The sequence below is a fragment of the Candoia aspera genome, chromosome 1, assembly GCF_035149785.1.
Source record: "Candoia aspera isolate rCanAsp1 chromosome 1, rCanAsp1.hap2, whole genome shotgun sequence".
Lineage (NCBI taxonomy): Eukaryota > Metazoa > Chordata > Lepidosauria > Squamata > Boidae > Candoia > Candoia aspera.
In genome coordinates, this window is record NC_086153.1 from 241,243,560 (window position 1) to 241,263,661 (window position 20,102).

Consider the following 20,102-nt stretch of genomic DNA (forward strand, 5'->3'; position numbering starts at 1 on the left):
ATAGATATAGACACATCAGATTAATTCAATTCTGAAAACAATTTCCTCCTTGTAGAATGCCCTCTGAGACGCTCCATTTTTTAAATATAAGGCCACGCCTTTTTATCTGACTCTGTGGATGGATAGTTCGGTTTTAGAGAAACAATAGCAACCACAAAGTAGGCCCAGTAAGTCTGAAATTTGCTGACTCCTTAAAAAAACAAAATGGACACTGACCGTTAAAACATCTATCAGGAATTTATTACAACACATTGTTCCCAAATACAAAAGAAAGGAAAAGAAAGAGAGGGTAAAAAGCACTGCTGTTTACAGCCTTCAGTAATAAATAAATAAAGTCAATGCAGGGGCCGAGTGTACCACTCAATCCTGCCAAGCAACATCCAATGTCAGCATTCCTTTAGCAGGCAGAAGGGGATGTAGTTTGGTTATCATGAGAGAAGGGAGGGAACACACTCACAAACCAGATGCAGTGTCATTTCCCCACACACCTCACCCATCCTAGATGGTACTCAGAATTCCTTCCCAGGACATACAGATATTTATATCCAAGTTTCCATTCCTAGAGCAATCCTTGCTTATGAATTGCCCTGAGAACAAAGTCTCCATCTCGTTTAAGGATATTCACAGACTAAGGTCTCTGTGCTTGTGTCAGAGGCTCAGCATCTCGCCCCTTAGTCAAATAATTTCCCATTAATGTTTACAAGGCAGAACAACTTGCAGAATAAAAATGTGGATCCACAGACAAGAGACCAAAAGGGATTCTGTGTATGCCTTCTGAGAAAGTTGGGTTAAGACAGTTTCTCTACGCTTTCCAAAAGAATTCTGAGCAACAATAAATAAACACAACATACTGCAACAGAAAAGATCGTATTTTGCACCTCCTCTCCAAAATCTCAAAACAATCTGTTGAATGCCTATCTACTGATTCCTACTGAGGATGGCTAGGAAAACATTGTGGCAGATAAAATGATTATAGGAAGGACTCAAACGCACTTTGCTCACAATTGTGTTTTGCAATACTGACTTCTATTCATTGAGCAATAAAGGAAAATTGGGATATCAGTCTCCAAACGATTCCTAAAGACACAGGAATCGCACCTGGTGGCTTCAGCCACCCCAGGTTCAGTGACAAATCTGAAACAGGGACACTTGTTCTGTGTATGAACCAGCCATAATTGCTTCAGTATACTGAAGAACGAGACAGACTTGCCCATGACCTGCGAGTCTTTCTGCTGATGTCAATTTCTGAACACTGTTAACTTGAAAGAGCCCTTACTTTCAGAAAAGGGAGCAGGGTCTATATCTCTTCTGTCCTGTCTAGTCTAATGTAATCACAATACTAAGATGACAGAAAATTCTGGAGTACAAAATCAAATTTAACGGGGTTTTATTATAGGATTTGGAGACTGAACACCTCCTTTTAATTGCTTTTGGTTTCCATCAAACACAACTGCATGATGGCTATTGATACAGAAACAGGACTTGGAAAGATGTTGGGAAATTAGATTTTTCATGTGATGCAAACCATTTTCTTTGAGTTCTTAGCACTCATCAAATTATATTTCCAAGAACAGGGAAAATCACTGCAGTGAAATTAGTCTGCAGTGTGAACAGCTCTGTGGCTGCTTTTCCCGATGTAATACCATCCAGATTAGTAGGAATATAATTCCCATCAAAGCACAATGGCTATAATAGCTGGGGGTGCTGGGATTTGTAGTTCAGAAGAGGAAAACTACTGTCAGGTGAAACCAGGAGTTCTGTATCTCCTGATGCACTTTTTAATTATTTTAAATTGTGTTAGAACTTTTTTCTTTCTTCCTACAAAACTTTAGTGGATCTGAGGAAGCTTCAGTGTCTGGCAGAATTTTTAAGAGAACACGATATCCCTGAGGTAAGGCCTTCTCCACCTCCTTCTGTACACTATTTGGCAATCACACATGCCACAGTATTGACTAGCCTTTACATACAGTTGGAATCAGAGAAAGCAGAGGGCAGGTGGAGAAGGGAAAGGTCTGTATATATTCACAACAGAGAAACAAAGATCAACATACATAGAAGCAAAATTACATAATAATATAATAATAAATACTTAAATCTATAATCCATACATTGCAATTACAACATTGATAGCTTATTATCATTAGCATTAGGATCCAGAGGAAAGTAAGAAAGATATCCTTTTAAGGGATTGGCATCCAGTAGAGGAGACATGAAAACGGCACATGGGATACAAGAAACAGAGGAAATAATAATAAACAGAGGACAGAAATAATAAATAAAACCAGAACAGACACATGATAAAACAGGCAGAAGGGTGAAGAATCACAGCAAAGCCTTCAAAACAGAGCAAAACAAAACTTTTTGTCACAGGGCAAGAAAAAAAAAAAAAATTAATAAGGTGCTGCAAGCCAGAAAATCACTATGTAAGACCTAGGAAGTTAGATAATTTTGTACCTGAAGTGAAGTTAAAGTGGCATGTTTCTCTCCCCTTATTCTGGAGATGGAGAGTTAGCAGCAAGAAATGATACTGTTGCAGTTAACTGCCAGCCAAAACAAACTGCTTTATGATAAAGATGGTTCTCAACTTGGCCTTCAAGGTTAGCATTATTATTATTATTACCACGATCCTACTTTTTCTACAAATATTGAGCCCTAGGTGGCATTTGGCTATATTTGAGGAAAATTAGCACTGACATTCTATTCAAGAATAAGATATGTGAGGATTCTTCTTGTCCTGATTTTAAACAAGCTCAAAAAAAATTCCTTGGCATCCTGAAAGGTACGTTGTTTCAGAATGGCACAGAAATCAAACATTTCTACTTTATCCTGATTGTCCATTTGCTCAGCCTACCTGAAGACTCTTGTTTCCCACGTGGGGCTCACGCTAGTTCTCACTCAGATTGCTAGTGAGTCAGAATAAATTCTATTGTAGGTGAACATGCAGTTTAGCTCCTAACCTGGAATTTTTCACTTGGGTTGGAACTGCAGTTCAACAGAATTCAGTCAAAATGTTCCAACAGCCTCGTTCCTAGGATTTCTATAAACTGCCATTTCAATCTATCTTAAAGGAACCACATTAGGGTAAGTTTATGCAGCTAAGTATGAATATCAAATCACAACTGGATGCTAAGCTCTCTCCCTGACAAGATTTATGGGAAAGGGATGCTAATTTGTATCAAATCTGGGTCTTACAGAAGACCACACAATGAATTTAGTGAAACTAAGTGAGGTATTTCTGATATTTTTGCTGTGATGCATTGTAAGATTGCTTGCTAAACTAGTTTCCTAGTGGTTAGATGGTGCAAATAAACTTCCTATCCAAGCTAGGCAGGAAAAATATGCGCATCAGAACATCGGAAAACTTCACTCTTTAACCAATTTAAACAAACTGTTCTCTGTATGATTTTCTTCCCATCCCTTGACAATCCCCAACTTTTCTTTGCCCCCTTCTGTCTGGTCCTTAACTTCTGACTTCCATAGAAGTCTCATGATGTCACTTTTTCCCCTCAGATGAGAAGGGGCCAACTTTGCCACCGTAATCTAACTTGGGTTCTTTTCTGACACAATAAATTGTAGCAGCTCTGAAACGTTTAATTTCTAATTATTTTTATCATTTTATTGTTAGGATCATGGGTATGTTCTTCCGCCACGCCTTTAAAGCAGAACAGATTTCTAGGACCTCCAGACCTCCGAAAGTCTGTTATAAAGCAGAGGTTAAAAGGGATACTATTCTGGTTTCCAATGTATGCTGAATATTACAAACATGAACCAGTTTATACCTCTAAAGAAAAATAGAACCATGTTTTACTGCATTGACGTCACAATAATATCAGTGATGAATGCAGATTTTTTTAAAAAATAGGATCAAGGAATGAGTACCTTAGGCAGAGCTAAGGTAACTGAAATAAATTTCTCAAACTATGCCTATTAATGTTTCTCACGTATATGTTGAAGACTGTCTTGGTTCAAAGGTGTAATAATTTTTGTCCTATTGTTCCCAACACAGCCAAATATAATCTTTAAATGAGCCAGCATTTACAAACTTGGTTTTTCCAAGTTTTCAAATTTGCTAAGTCTGTGCGTGAAGGCCAGAAAGTGGGTCAGGTTAGGAGGATCCAGGCTTTAGATGAGCAGGTTGTTGGGGTTTTTTTGTCTGTGCACATTCTAAACACATCAGACCAGAAAGCCCCATAAATTTGTTGCAATGATAAAATGGAGCTACCTATTGAACTCTATGGAGGAATAACAGGAAGCAAATGTAAAACAATTTAAGTTATACAGGGATATGGTATCACTACTGGTTGAATATTTACTAGCTGATGAGTTTATTCCCTGGGTTTGGAATAGTATTTGCCAGAGACCACGTGTACACTATGCTTCTCAGAAAGGAGTTGAACAGAAAATTGCTCCTAGGTATCAATGAGAGGAATCCAGGAGCACATCATTCCAGCCCATTAAACCTGATTGGTTAGCGCTTATCCTACTTTAATCACACATTCACAAGAGGAGTTTTTCATCTGCACTTCTGACGCAAGCTCACAGGTGAAATGAGGATTTTTATCTCTCAGCATCTGTGGACACAGAAGAAGATTCCAATAACGCTGCAGCAAAAGACGTTATCCTGCTTTTGCCATTACAATTCAACACGTTTTTTAAAAAATATATACTCCCAGTGTGAGAACCTAATTGCATCTCTCCTGTCCCACTGTCCAAAGGCCCCCTGCACATTACTTGCAAAATAGCATACAGGTCCACATGGTCACTCCTGAGCTTGCAGCATCTAAACTGGACAGGCAGTGGTAAAATCAATACAATGAGGATCTCTCTACTTTGTGCCTTGGCAAAGTAGACAGCAATTACTATGGTCAGGAAACAGACAACCTGATGCAAGAACATGTTATTGCTGCTCCCCTGTGGTTTGTTATTTGTTTGCAAAGTTTGAACCTGAGATTGTTATTTTTGTCTTGTGTATTTTAAAAAAATACAGCTGAACAAGAAAAGAAATGGGAAAAGAAATGCACTAAAAAGATTTTTTTTCTTTTAAAAGCTACACAAACAACCCTGAGGTATTGGCTCAAAAAAACCAGCATGTGATACGAAAGGAGCAAATGCAAAATCAGGTACACGAAGAGAAAAATGTGCTTTCAGGGAGACAGTTCTGTGCCTTTATCTTGAGCAGATGAAGCAGCGCTGTGGCGCCCCTGTGTCATGAGCTGAGCTGACTCCTTTGCTGCTCGCCATAAACAAGTCAGTCCAGAGTAGCCAATAATGAAAATGTGCAACATCTCTTCCCGCTCTTGTGTTTCAACTGGGATCTTACACTTGTGGCCAGTATTATCTTGACATGCATGTTCATCTGCTTGCCCTAAAGTTCCATTTTGTACCTGTTAGAGGCAATGTAAACAACACGGCCTTCTGAGATAGAGGCCTTCAAAAAACATTTCATACAACACTGGGACCGTAACGTTTATCAGCTACTTACCAGGTGAAGCAGCCCAGTTACCTGGAGAGCCTCCACACCAGTGGTTCCCAGGAAAATGACACACTGAGATGGAGACCCTCTGCTTGGTTGAGCTCATCTGCAGTCAGAGGCTTACAATAATAACCCCTGCCCCATTGGGAAACCAGCAGTGTGCAGTGCTTTCCAAACCATCTTCACATCAGAAGTACAACGTCCGCATCAGCCTACAGTTCAATAATGCTAAACCAATTGTTTTCCTCATCTAAGGCCAGCCCTACTATAAAGCTGATTGAGCTGCAGGTTTCTACCAGTCAGAAGTGATGTATTTTACATTCTTTATTTTATTAGTATACTTTTTACAACTGGGAACAGTGGTTCAATTATCCACTTGTGGTGTGAAAAAGTCCTGAGCTGGCTATGGCCTCTTCTGGTTTATGATAGACATCTTTCAAAAGGTGCCAGAGAAATCTTTCCTTCATTTCTCCTTAACAAGAAAAAAGTTAAGAAACCTACAGAAGAACTTCATCCAAGTATTTCCCTAAATAAGGGACTTATTTAGACAAAGCTTTCAGAACTAGTTTTCTTATCCCAGTCATCAACACTAGTCTCTTAAAAGTCAAGACAAATAAGATCTCTGGCTGAACTGAAGTTCTTAATAACATTCTAGAGGCTTAGTAGATAGATGATGAAAACAGGAATTTGGGGTGGGTTGGCGAGCTCTTCACATTATGCCTAAAATATTCCATATCCTTTCTAGAATTTCCTTTCTTGAAAGGCTGTTCACTTTGATGACCTGCTAAGTGAACTCTGTCTTTGGACTGTTCTCTCACTGACTGATTTGCATTCGCTGAGAAATCCCTGATAGATGGTAAATGAGTACTTAGAGGAGACAGAGATTTTGGGTGGAGAACTGAAGCTAGAATGCCAGTTCCTGCAGTAGTAAGAGGACACTGCCTCCTGGCAGCTTTCCTAAAGCAGGCCTGAGGATATTTAAGAGATTTTTACTCTAGTACCGCAACATAATTCATTCAACATTTCCACAGTCTTAGGCCCCAAACTTCTCTTCTACCTCCAACTCCTTCCACAGATGCTGGGTTTAATAATGTTTGAACAAGAGGAGCCATTCAGAATAGCCTGCCCTTGGGTTTAAGAGTATGGCCCACCAGTCCTCCTAAGTCACTGGGGAAATAAATACTCTGGCCTTCTGAAAAGGCACTCCCTTCTGAAATTTGAGTCCAGACCTAATGTGCTCTCTTTACAGACAGCACATATATAATTGAACATACAACTCCTGTGCAGTCTGCTCCCCCTTCTTATTCAAGGTACCTTTTTTCTTATAGCCAAGCCTACTCTTGCAGCCACAACTCTACCACTCCTGCTCAGACCCAGGAAGAAGATTTTATGGCTTTGATTGCAGGTGTGATAGAAAAAGGAAATAAAGAAGCATTAAGAAGAATTCCTGGCTCAGTTTGTGTTGAAGATTTTCTCACTTTTTTTAAAAAATAAAAAGCGTATGCCCATATACACACCCACACACCCATGCACGCGCACACACCTGTTTTTCTCTTTTGGGGGGTGTCTCCGCCACCAATGCAAGCCATAGAAGGAGCCACAGGCCTAAGATATTGCTTTGAAACTCATGTTTCAGATTTAAATACCATACACATAAAAATAGAGCTAGAGTACTGCCCCTACATTGTCTGAAAATCATTGCCAGAATGAACAGCTTCAAATAAATTAGAAAGAAAAGTTGAAAATTATTTGTCTCAATAAAAACTGTAGTAAAACCTTTAAACTTTTTTGTGTTTTTTTCTTTTATATTATATATAATATATATTTATATATGTATAGGACTGCTGTACAGCAGCTTTAAAGAATACTAGCCAGAGAAACACAAAGGCCCATGCTCAGTATAGGAAGAGGGGCACCTTGGAAAAGAAGCCCCTCCACGTTTCTGCACCTGAATCTGGGAAAGAGCCACTAATATATTGTCCAGCCCTGATGGAGTAGAAAGGAAATGTCCCTTCGGTAATGGAAACGGATGGGCAAAATCTCAATTACTTCCTATAAGTTAGATAGGAATGCAATAATAATAATTAGTAATACACTCTTCAAAGAAAAGAACCTGCTTCCCTTTAACTCTTTCCATTGCAGATCTGCAGATCAAACAGTAACCATTTTCCTCCAAGAAAACTTTCACTCACAAGTTTAAATTTCGCCCTAGTTTCTCTTTCAACCCATCTTAGGAGACATGCATCAGCTCTCCCTGTTCCCTCTGAAGGGGAAGGGAAAGCACCTTCATGCAAAAGGAAAGAACCAATATTTAAAGAGTTAATACACTCTCCACCTACCCAAAAGGGAATGTGATTGTGGTTTATCGTGGTGGTGGAGGTAGGAACAAAAGGAGGCACTAAGCATGCACCATTATGTTTCTTGACATTAGATTCCTTTAGCTTTGCCTTCGTTTTAGTGAATATGCCCTTCAGAAATGCCCATGGGCATATGAAAGAATGCTCCTACCCATACCCACACCCTTCTTCTCCTCAGTTAAATATTTCACCAGTCTTCCTCCTCCCTACCTCCCTTCCCCTCCCACACCCCTGATGTACCCACACTTGCTCTCAAATCTCACACAGTGAAAATCAGGACACCTCTATAATCTCCATGCTGCCTGAAAAGCTAGACTGTTTGCTAATTTTGCCCAGGTCTTCCCGAGATCTGCTCTCTGATAAGGTTTCCTCAAATTCCATCTGGCAGCTTCTTCTTTTGAACTGCTTCTCAGGCATGGTGTCCTCGTGCCAGCTATGCCGCACATCTCGCTGCTCTCCTCGTTGCTTGTCCCTCAATCTGATCTCACAGCTTGCCTGGATTGTGCTGCAGCTGAATGAGGAGTAGGTGGTGGCACTGGCAAACAGAGTCCCACTCCCGCTGCCTTTGCCTCCTGTTGCCGAGTCTGTGCTAAAGTACCAGGGGTTGTCAGAAGAAGGCGTGCTCGGGGATTCCAAGTGCATCCCCCAAGTACCAGCAGAGGATGGGGTTGTGGCTGGCTGTGCCAGCTGCTGCCCTACATTGGGAAGGCTCAGCCGAAGGGTCTGCTTGAGATTGTCCTCCATGCTGGTGCTTTTGTGCATGGCACATACCCCACTGAAATTAAGGCTCAGCCCATGAGCAGGAGAGCCTGCTTGGTGCCTGTGCTTCCGTCGCTGTCGTACTTTGGCCTCTAGAATGTAGTCAGATCCACTGGGCCAGTCAGAGCCATCTGGAACAGGAGAGAACTGGCACGAACCACTGGGACCTGAAGGGCTGTCCAGCTTACAAAGCTTGGGAGTTTCCCCTACTTCTGTAGGACCCGGTATATCCTGCCTTTGGCTAGGACAGTAGGCCGATTTGATGTCCAGAGAAAAAGAACGCTTTAGTCGGTTGGTGTCTTGGATGCGATCAGAAGATAAATGCAGCCCATTGAGTCCTTGCTGCAATGCCATTGGTGAGACAATCTTTGAAATTCCTAGTGACTGCTCAGAGTCAATGGAGGATGTTTCCAAGATTGTGCTTTTTAATACCTCCTCAGGCTTTTCTGAGGTAGACAGAATCTGGGGTCTGTTACTGTCACATGACTCAAAGTATTCTTGCTGGGATTCCCCTTCACCTTTCTCTCCTTGGGCCTTCAAAGCCTTGAGTAGCTTCAGACTCCTCTCATACTCTAGGAGTTGACCCAAGAAGTTGAAATTGGGTGATATGGAGGGACGTCTGTCTTTGACAAACCTGCCAGGGCAAGCAAAGAGCCGCAGTTATTACATGGCTTTTTCTTACTTCCAATAAGACTGTATTTTATAGATCTTGAAAGTATTAGCAAGATTTTGAGCATCTAATCACAAGCCAGGTTGTAAAAGATTCTTAAAAACTTAACTATTCAAAGCAACACTAGAAACTTGTTATATTTATCTTTCCCAGATGCCCATGGCTTTAAAAAGTAGGGATGTATTTGTTTTAAGGATCTCTCCTTGTCCAACAGAAAATCAATTGCCACCAAGTTCCACAAATTTTAAGAGTTCAGCAAGGTGGCTATATAATCTATATGTGTTGATTCCTTATCCATATATAAGCCATTGCTGTATAGGGTATTAGTTCAACACTATATAGTATATATATCTTTTTTGTTCTGTGTGCCCTACCAGTAGTTAAAAACCCAAATTCACTGTGAATCACAAAATGATTATATTTGCATGTGAATGAGCCCAAATGACCACAGGCTGGGAGCCAATCAGCAGGTGAAATTGAAGTGGCTGCCACAAGCCTGACTGTCACGTAAATCAGTTTCTAAGCTTACACTAAGAAATTGGCCCCAGTAGAATTAATAATTTTTTAGAGTCTCACAAAAGGCCATTCCCTCGCTGGCATATTTATGGTATTATTTTCTTTTTATGTGCCTCCATTTGTCTTTTGTGGGGGAACATGTGGAGAAAAAAAAGCTTGACTCCAAAAACTGCTATTAAAAAAATGAAAACTGTCGTAAGGAGCTTTTGGGGGCTAGGGGGGAGGGAGGGGAAAGGAAGCCAGCCAACGGACTAACCTTGCCACAACAAATAATGAAGTTGATTCCCCTTAGAAAGGCAAAAGACAGACTCACATCCTCTTCTTCTGGAAACCCACCTACCTGTAGGCATCATCTGAAGACATGCCCATGGTCTTCATGATGTATGCAATGGCAATGGTGGCTGATCGGGAAATCCCCGCCAAGCAGTGCACAATCACCTGGCAGCTAGAAACCTTGGCCTTATCTGCAGCACAAGAAGACAGATGTCACTTCAAACAAAGAAACCTTCCTTCTTGCTAACAGCATAATATGAGAATCAGAGAAAAATACTTTCTTGCACAATGTAAATTCAAAATGATTTAAAGAAACCAAAAAGGCAAATACATCCATTCATTCCTTATGTGTGGCCCATTCAATTCTTAAAGCCTAGACTATGGCTGTCTATTTGACAATCACCTGCAACAAGGGCACGCTGGTGTTTTGCACACTACAGATCTTAAAATATGGTGTCAATGGAATGGGGAGAGGGGGGGAACTGAGCAACTCAGCCATCATTCCAAAGCTTTTTGCAGTAACAGCACAGAAACTGAAAAGGTATGAAAAAAGCCTTCAGGAGCTCTTTGCCAATAAGCCTGGTCTTACCAATGAACTCAATTGATTTATCCAGCCAGGGAAGGAGTTTCTCACAGTAATTGTCATTGACTGGAATGCGCATGAAGTGACTGTCACAGATGAAATCTGGTTTGGGACAAGAGTTGCTGGCATTGAGAACATAGCTTATCCCATTCTGGGTCATCAGGTCCTGGAGAAAAAAGAGGCAAGAGGTTTGCGTTTGTCATTCAGTGCAGAATCCTCTCCCTTACTCTTCCAGAGGTTCTGATTATGCTCTAGTTTTAGCAACCAGTGAATATCCAGATGATACTGAACTACAACTCCCAGCAGCCACAGTCAGTATGCCCAAAGAGAGGGATGCTAGGAATTGTACTTCAACAATATTGGGAAGGTCACACGTTCTCTTGTATCTCCTACTAGGCTGTCCACCATGCAAGTTTTGTAGCCAGAGAAGGCCTCTGTGTATTTTAGCTACCGATTTAGAATTGTTGAGCAGCTCCTTGTCACAGCAGACAGTTGCACCTTCACTAGCAACATCTTCAGAGCATTTGAAGTGCCTTTAAGGCATAAACTCCCAAAGGAACCAGATCCATATGCTTCTTATTGTTTCCAAGGGGAAAGGAAAGAGGCTTGCAGCATGTCTTCTAAGAGAGGATGGGGCTTTGGGGAAAGGCTACAAGAAGATGTTTCCATGGATTAAATGATTGGGCATTAGGGTATTCCAAGTATTGCTTTGCTACAGTGAAGGGGAAAAAACCCCAAGATCTAAATACAAAATAACATGTTTCCTATTTTTCAGGCTCTGAAGGCCAACATGATGTTCCTCTACTTGAGTTACCGTTTTTCTCCAAGTCCCTGTGCAATAAACCAGAACCTCAGATTCTAGGAGCCAGCCAAACTTCCAAGCTTACATTTTTAGCATTTTTTCATTCCTGGGTCTTTCTACTTCCTGTATAAAATATTCTTTCTCTCCTTTCTGCACCTCTAGTTTAGATGCTTCCTCCCACCTCCCTGTGAGCAATACCCTACTGGCTCCCTCCTGCCCGGGATACGTGCCCACTGGTATTTTAATAATGACTTCTTTCTTATTCTTTCTGCCCTGCAGTCTTATCATAGCCAAAGCATTCTGGCAACTTTTTAAAGGACAGTGCTGCTCTCTCCCCTCTTCCATTCCCAATGCCCATCTTTATGCATTTAGGGGCCCTCTCAAAGGATTTTTTTCTTACAGATATAGGCTGCACTGCCTACGCTCTCCGGCACCTCAACTTACCATCAGTCACAGCTGAATGCCAAACCTAATACCTCATCCTCTGGCTGGACATGGAAAAGCTGAGATCAGTGTTATTCTTTAGCCTGGCTGGCACCATACCCTGGCAAGAAAAAACTGGCTTCTCTTGCATAACATTTCTGAGGGTCAGCCTCACCATCCTGACATTCCCACTGCTAATGTCTTTAATGCTTTAAGGGAAGCGTATTATGTCTTTGTCTCTGCACACTTCAAAATTGTCCAGAAAGACACTGTTGCTCTACTGGGCGATGTATGATTTCCCACAGGTAGCAAATAACTCTTCTTGACAATGACCCAGAGTGCTTTTACAGAAGAAGATACAGATTCTATAAGACAAGCCCATCTCCCTCAATGCCAGAAAGTACCTTATTTAAGACATCTTTCTGGGAACCTAGATAGAGATGAGGCAAGATGCGGGTTGGGCCAACATTGGCCACTGGCAAGCATGGCTGAGAGATACTCATTGGCAGGATGGCAGTTGGTTTCCCTTCACAGAGTCCTGGGAAGCAAGACGAGAAGGTGGCAAAGCCCCCTGAAAGAAGAAAATGGAGGAAATACAAACTATGAGCAACAATTCTTTTTCATTAACTGCATTTTACTCTTAATATTCTACATTCATTCTATAAACCTATTACTTCAGTACTGAAGTAAAACTTTCTATTTATGGAACAATTTGGTGAGAGAACAGTTCAATTTTAGCCTAAATTCAGCCCTCAGTTTTCATGAAATCATTAGATGCTACATGCATATAAAAACAAATGTCCTGATTTTGTGACAGATAAATTTTTCAGGCAAATGTTCATCCAACTTACAAAGGAAATGTACCTGTTCTTCAGCTAAGAATCAAGTATGGCTCTTGGGGATATTGTTGTATTTGTCCTGGTGTTACGCTTTTGCCAAGATGTTGCATTCCTACAATCTACAACCATCCCTTCACTTGCCTAGTACACCCTATCCTTGTTTAGTGACTGCAATCTGTTCCAGCAACTTTGCTGTTAAGTGAAATGGTTGCTAAGCGAACACATGACTCAAAAGAGAGAGGGAGGGATACCACCAAGATTGCTGATTGCTGCCATCTCATTCAGATAAAGTTCTCTCACGCAGCTACATCAGCTCACTCCAGTGTGCGCTGCTGTCAGGTGCAGAAATTTGGTTGTAAGTACACACGCTGGTCGGAAAATGAATTTTTACTACTGCTTAAAGGTAAAGGTAAAGGTTTCCCTTGACGTAAAGTCCAGTCGTGTCCGACTCTAGGGGGCGGTGCTCATCTCCGTTTCTAAGCCTTAGAGCCGGCGTTGTCCATAGACACTTCCGGGTCATGTGGCCGGCATGACGACATGGAATGCCGTTACCTGCCCGCCGAAGCGGTACCTATTGATCTACTCACATTTGCATGTTTTCGAACTGCTAGGTGAGCAGGAGCTGGGACTAGCAACGGGAGCTCACCCCGCCACGCGGATTCGAACCGCCGACCTTCCGATCGGCAGCTCAGCGGTTTAACCCGCAGCACCACCGCGTCCCACACTGCTGCTTATTAGCGCTGTATTTGTGAATGGTAGCTGCTAAACGGGGAGTATTATGACCAGTACTTCATTAGTATCCATTGTCATCTCTCCCTCATAAAAGCTTCCTGATCTCCTATTTGGTAAAACTTGTCAATGTTAATATGATAATACTCTTACTTTCTTATAACCCTCTTGCATAAAGCACTTTGTGTATGGTTTCTGTATTGTCTTAGTATTATCAACCTATTACTCAATTAAGTAACACAGTTAAACAAATATTAATGTGGAGGGAGAGAAAGAGAATGAGCAAAGGAAGTATGGTTTGACGGATGAACAAAATAGTTAATTTAAGTTTCTCGGTCCTCCTTAGTCCACTTGATCCCTTTTCCACATCATTTTTAAACTTTTAAAAAAATCCACATAAAAATGTTATTCAAAATCCACATTTTTACAATAGTTCCCTTACATTATTTTTTTGTTCTCCCCATACCTATTTTGTGTTTTTTCTTTAAATTCAGACCAGTACATCACAAACTTGTGAGAAATGTGAATATTAAAAGATAAATAAATGTGCAAGCTAGCACATAGTTAAGAAATGCAAATTTTGTATCAAAATGCAACTGGATACAACTCTTTCTTCAACTTTTATTAGAACCAACCAGAAAGTGTCAAAAAGAGTGAGCAAGTATTTTCTAGAATACTTCTCCAGACTTATAGCATATTGTCCAAATGAGAATTCCGGATCCTTGGAGAAATGTACTATTTTTGTGGATGAATAATTGAAAAGAATTATATAAACCAACAAAGGGAAATCACTTAAGACTTTGGCAAAATAAACATACTGCCTAAATCAAGAGACACAGGATACTCACAACAATGCTTCTGTACAGACTGAACATCAATGTGCATATACTACTGCATGCTCCAATAAAAATCCACATTTTAAGCCTGTGATTAATGAGTCAGCTCATTTATCATACGCATTAATCACTTCATTCTTTCAGTCCTTACTATAACAACAAAGGCTGGCCTTTCCATTCACCATTTCTTTTCCTATTTCCAAAAACAACTTTCAAGATTGCTTGTTTATCACCCATCAGTTCCAACATGTTGCAGAATCTATGCTACCTAATGAAAATCCCAAGTCTCTCCAGAGGACCATGTTATTTTTTGACATTATTCTTCGGTGTTTGAGAGACCATGATTCCCAGTGCATGAGCAAGCAGCATAGGTTTGTTCCAGCTTGCAGATTTTTAACTGATTACAAAACAACTGAGTATCTTAGTGACGGGAAGTAGCAGATAAACACACAGTGCTAAATAAAATAAATGGAATCTGCAGGGGGTAGGTGGGGAGTAAGTATGTGTGCGTGTGTGTAATTCTAGGAAGGCAGGAAATAAATTACCTGTACTGGAATTTGGTCAGGGCTCTGAGGGATAATTTTACTCCTCTTTTATAAATAGTCCCCTTGAGAATCTTTAGCAGTCACATGTGAGTGAGATTTGTCATCTGAGAAACGGCAGACTGAACAGTTGCCAGTGTTGTTATATCTTGGTTTAAGAGGGACCAAGTAAAAAGAGTTGCTTGGAGCAATGATTTTAAACGCGTTCACCTTCAGAAACCATTCCCGTGTTGATTTCTCTGCCAAGGAAAGCCTATGCTGCGGAAAATTGAGGAGCATTTTTCCATGTGTGTAATACCTTCATTTCAGACACTGATTAGACATACTGAACATAACTACTATCTGCTAAGAAATGAGAGTATAACACTAAGTCTTCAAGTGGTGGGTCATGCCCCACAACATACAGAGGCTGGTGCACTTATACCAATATATGAGTTTTAAAAAATAAAGAAAAATGGTCCTGCAATGCATTCTTGAGTTGAAGATGCGTCCCAGGTCTGAAAAGGTAGAAAGTTATGGATCTAAACCACACCCTAGCCTTTCCCACACCTGCACACTGCTAAGAGAGTTTTGTAGTGTATTTCAGGGAAGCTATTACCTCTTCTAATTGAGGAACATCTAATAAACTATCAGATTTTTCCCTGGAGAACCATTTGAAGATCACTGAACCAATCGCCTTTAGGACCTTTCAACAGCACCGATCCCTTAATTGTAGATCTTGTTCCTTTGTCCATCATCAATCATCTCCAACTGATTCACTGCCAATATAGAAGCAAGGTTTTTATACTTGAAAGAGACCCATGTCAGTTATGCGGTGTCTCGGAACACCCCTCCCTTCTCTCTCTCTCCAGCTCCTACTCAAGTACATAAAAAGATCTTTTCTATTTCATGCCCTGGTAACTGGCCAATTAAGCAGCCCCATGTATAGGCTAATTAGAAAAATGAGTCTATACACTGGGTGGGTGGCTGAGGTATTTAGGCAGAGATGGCAGGATTTCATTTCTGAACAGATCCTGGAGCAATTTTAGTGCAAAACATAGTATCTGAATCATGTTTTTCAGTTTCGTTTTTTGTTTCTTTTTTAAATCAGCTCCATGAAACTGAGACTTGACTTACCCCAAAAATCCTGAATTTTTAAAAAATTGTTCTTCAAGTTTATTATCTTATTAGATGAGCTCACGCAATCTTTGGTCACATAACTATTTCCTAGAAATCTTCACTGTGAGAGCCTTGCTTTCATTAACCCCTAATTCTGATTGAACAATGTTGTTGTTTTTCCAGCAGTAAATATCAGATTGAAAGCAAACAAAAAATCCACCACTAACCGTGTTCGACAGATATTTCCTCTATGACTAGATAACTGCTAAAAATATTGAAAGCTGAGTTTTCAGGATTTCTTGTCAATTTGAGGTGCAGAGTTAGTGTGCCTTGCAACACCACCTCCCCCACACCTCACTGTGGCATGACATCACTCCCTCAGATGGGATATTAAATTAGAATGAATGAAACGAGATTAGCGCAGGTGCCCATGAGCTCCGGTTGCTTCTACTTATCGCCCCGCTGTCCCCTGCATTCAATTTCACCAGAGGAATGCATGCAAGCGTATGTAATTGTCTCCTTTCTCTTGCACCCATGTGTGTAGGGAGACAGACAAAACAGACCCACTTCCACATGCATTTCCGGAAGAAGCCATATTGCACCTAGGCTGGGAATTGTTCTACCTGTTAGTGTCACACAACAGTAAGTTCATACAACAACTCTGTCTGTTCAAGAGAATGAAAGTATCTATTCTAATCGATAGATATTCCTCAAGGCCAGGGCTAAGCAGTAGTGATGGCAGATTTGTGGATTTAGAGACAGATCTGACCTAATAACGCAAGAAGAACTATTACGAGGTCTGTTTTAGCAGCAAAAGGGACGTAATGCGCACTGTGCAAAACCCTCCCTCTTTCTGCTGATCACTCTGAATATTCAGAACTCAAGAATGATCAGTCTTCAGCATGTCCATCAGGAAAGAAACTAGGCTGATTTTTACTACACTTACGTGCTAATGAATATCCTCCCCACAGAACCTGCAATGTGCTGTGAACTGGTAGTCCATCAGCTGTGCTATCCTTATTCTACAATATAGGACGAGGAAATCTATCACATTTCTACATCTGTCTGAAATCTTTATCTTACTGCAGATTTAAAGCTGTTAAAAATATTACTGTAAAAATACTGACATTAGAGCCAAAGTAGAATAGCAATGCAAATTCCTCTTTGAAGATTTGCCTGTTGGCAGATCCATCACTAGCTTTGGGCATGAAATGCTAGCAAGCATGCAAGGGCTCTTAAGAATGCCAGCAGGATCCACTAAAGAAATCAGGTATGTCCATGATCCTTGCATACTTCCTTCTGTTTTGGTTTGGAAGTTCCTCTAGATATGCTAGACTTCCATTCCTGTAATTTCCCATTCAACATGGCTACTGGTTCAAGTCCAATATACCTGCAGGGCACCAGGTTAAGGAAAGCTGTTCTTCCCAATTCATCCTTGTGTAAAATATACAAACACCTTGAACATGGATCTGGTAAAATATGTATATAAAGTCACTATAAAGGTACAGCATATTGCTTGTGACATACAATGCAAAGAAAACTAGGTTGCTTGGATCCCATTAGAATAGGTGGAACTAAAATACACAAACTATTACATTTGCTAAAACTATATGGGGCTTTTGATACACCTTTGAAGAGCCAAGTAGGAAAAATATTAAACGGGGGGAACTGAAAAAGGAGTAGGAAAATAAAGAGCAGGAATTCTGCAATTAGACTTTAAGATTCCCAGTTCCTGCTTTTTTATTTATTTGTTTGTTTAAATTTAAGAAGCCAATATAATTTCATGGAAAATCCATGAAGAAAACAAGTAAAATACTTAGCCTCCTTGATGGTGGGGTGGCTTTTGCTAACAATAAATGCTAGCTGCCTTTCTACTTTCAAATCAAGAGAGGAAAATATAACAAGCAGGTCCCTTTACAATTATGGCTTTTTGTCAGGCTATCTGGTTTGGGAATGGCATTCTCTTGGCGTGAGCGGAACTGAGAGAGGGAATGATTCTGTAAGTGGAACAGTGTGGGTGGAAGTAGTTCTCAGATTTCTTGTAGCTTCTCACTCCAGTAGGAGATCTGTCTGAAACTTGGGGATACGGATTGCTTATCCTGTTCTGAATCCCAATTCAAAGCTGCTGCATTCCTTGACACTTTAGGCAAGATTCCCAGTCAACCACTCTACCTGGCTGGCAGGATAACACGCACCTGCACTGTGGAAAGATGAAAATAAACAGAATGGATGTAAAAGGTATGGGATCTAGCATGAAGAGAAATCCTGATTAGCTGCCCACTTGAGAAAGCAATGTAAAGAATGTTTTCAGAAAACAGGAACTCTTGGGGCAGCACCTGGATATTAGCAAAGGAAAACTCTCAAATCAAGCTCTATTTTTAGAAATTGAAGAACTCACAGAGTGTTACCTTTAATATTTTCTGAAAGGACTTCCTTTTGTCCTCTTCTCCAATCTGCTCTGAAAACGTCTCCAACACTCCAGTACAGATTTGGAGCAGGAGGAGTAGGAAGTATTTGTTCTGTTGGTGGATGCCATTTCATCAGTGGAATGACATCACTGGACACAACCAAGAGCATCTTCCCTATTTAACTACCTTACGGAATCCTAGAGATAGTAAGGCAGTCTTTCCCAGTCCCTTAGAAGACACAACACCTAATAGCTTCCTAACTCTTAGTTTTGCTTTGACAATGTATATGGTAACACAAAAGGCTATTTACTGTGCTATCAATAGCACTTCTTTTGGCCTGCACTGGAGCAAGAAAATTGCTTGAACTGATCACAGCAACCATAAACAATAATTTTGTGCATATTATCTCTTAAAACCATAATAGGAAGGCTTGTGGCAGTATGTTTACTTGTAATTTGCACATGCGTAAAGTACATTCTAGCCAAGCAAACAAAAGCACTAGCAATCTGCCTATTAGCTAAACCACAACATGATTAAACTAGCACTCTAAAGGGTTTCTTACCATCTTCACATTAGCACCAACACATGCAAAAGACTAAGTCAATTACAATACAGTATATTCAGCATTGAGGTAACATTCCTTCTTCTCATTAACACGGGGAATAGAAAGAGAGGAAGCCTTGCCTAAATGAGACAACTAAATGAACCAGAAGCCTTGTGATACATCTGAGTGCTCCTCTTTGTGGGAGACATCATGCTTTTCTACAAGAGCAGTATGTTTGTTGGGTGGATATAGAGTATGACCATGATGAGCATAAGGCACAGGATTTACTTCACACTGGAAACCATACAAGGAATGTCACCCTCAAGGTAGGTAAGAGGAAGGAGTAGGGAATTTGTTGCTTACTGTGTTAGATGTAGACAACACACTACCCAGAGACTGAATATACCACCCACCTGGTGCTTTTTCAGTCATGGACTTTTATTAGAATCCTTTTCTGAGCCTCTCATTTACTGCTTGTAACCTCAGGCCATTAAGTTTAATTAAGTGGGGAGTAAACTTTCTTTCCTTACGTTTACCAAAATAAGCCTGAAAGTTGGAGAGCAGGGTGTCTGCAAGGCACATAAACTACCAAGGCAAAGAATACTTCACATTTTCACACATATGACAACTGTTAAGCCAATGTTTGTGGTGCAAAATATTGGACCTATTTTAAAAAGAGCAACACAAGATAGAGGATTTGCAGTGTCAGATCTCTGAATCAAGCCAATTCAGCTGGGGTGGCAGAATTCATCACAGACATGCAAGTTAGCTTATATTGTGGAAACAGACTATGGTAAATTAATGGTACTCTTCTGAGCCACCTTTCTAACATTGTACCTGCCGCATGTTTTGGATTTGCAGTCTTAAAACCTCCAGCCTACATAGCTTTTGCACTCTTAACATAGCTGGAGAATGCGGTTTCTGAAGAAATTACCCAATTCTGGATTTTATCCTTATTAAATTCTTTCTGTTAAAGGCTCTTCCAATGTGTTAGCCTGTCCATGCCCAATAAATTTAGGTAGAAACCAATAATGTTATAGAGAGAGAGGGAAGAAGGGAAGGAGAGAGAGGGAATAACTTGATCATTTTTGAAATGAACGAAAATGAAATTCTCTTCCTATATATATTAACAGAGGCAAAATCACTTGGTTAAAGTGTATGGTGTTTTAAGTTACATAGTAAGGTGTGTTGTGTGTATGTGTAGAAAAGAATATATATTTATAAACTACTCATTGTACTTTGACAAGAAA

The 20,102-nt window shown here is 40.4% G+C and overlaps 1 protein-coding gene across 2 annotated transcripts in view; it reads right to left on the minus strand.

Moving 5' to 3' along the window:
• Window positions 1–218: 218 nt before the first annotated feature.
• Window positions 219–20,102, minus strand: part of DUSP8 (dual specificity phosphatase 8) — a 105,144-nt gene continuing 85,260 nt past the window's right edge. For both annotated transcript variants that reach the window (XM_063289339.1, XM_063289340.1), the window contains 4 exons: window positions 12,261–12,427; window positions 10,638–10,797; window positions 10,116–10,239; window positions 219–9,223 (listed from right to left, as the gene is read on the minus strand). In XM_063289339.1, coding sequence (XP_063145409.1) covers window positions 8,104–9,223; window positions 10,116–10,239; window positions 10,638–10,797; window positions 12,261–12,427 — 1,571 coding nt within the window. In that variant the 3' untranslated portion in view covers window positions 219–8,103. The remainder of the gene's footprint in view (window positions 9,224–10,115; window positions 10,240–10,637; window positions 10,798–12,260; window positions 12,428–20,102) is intronic.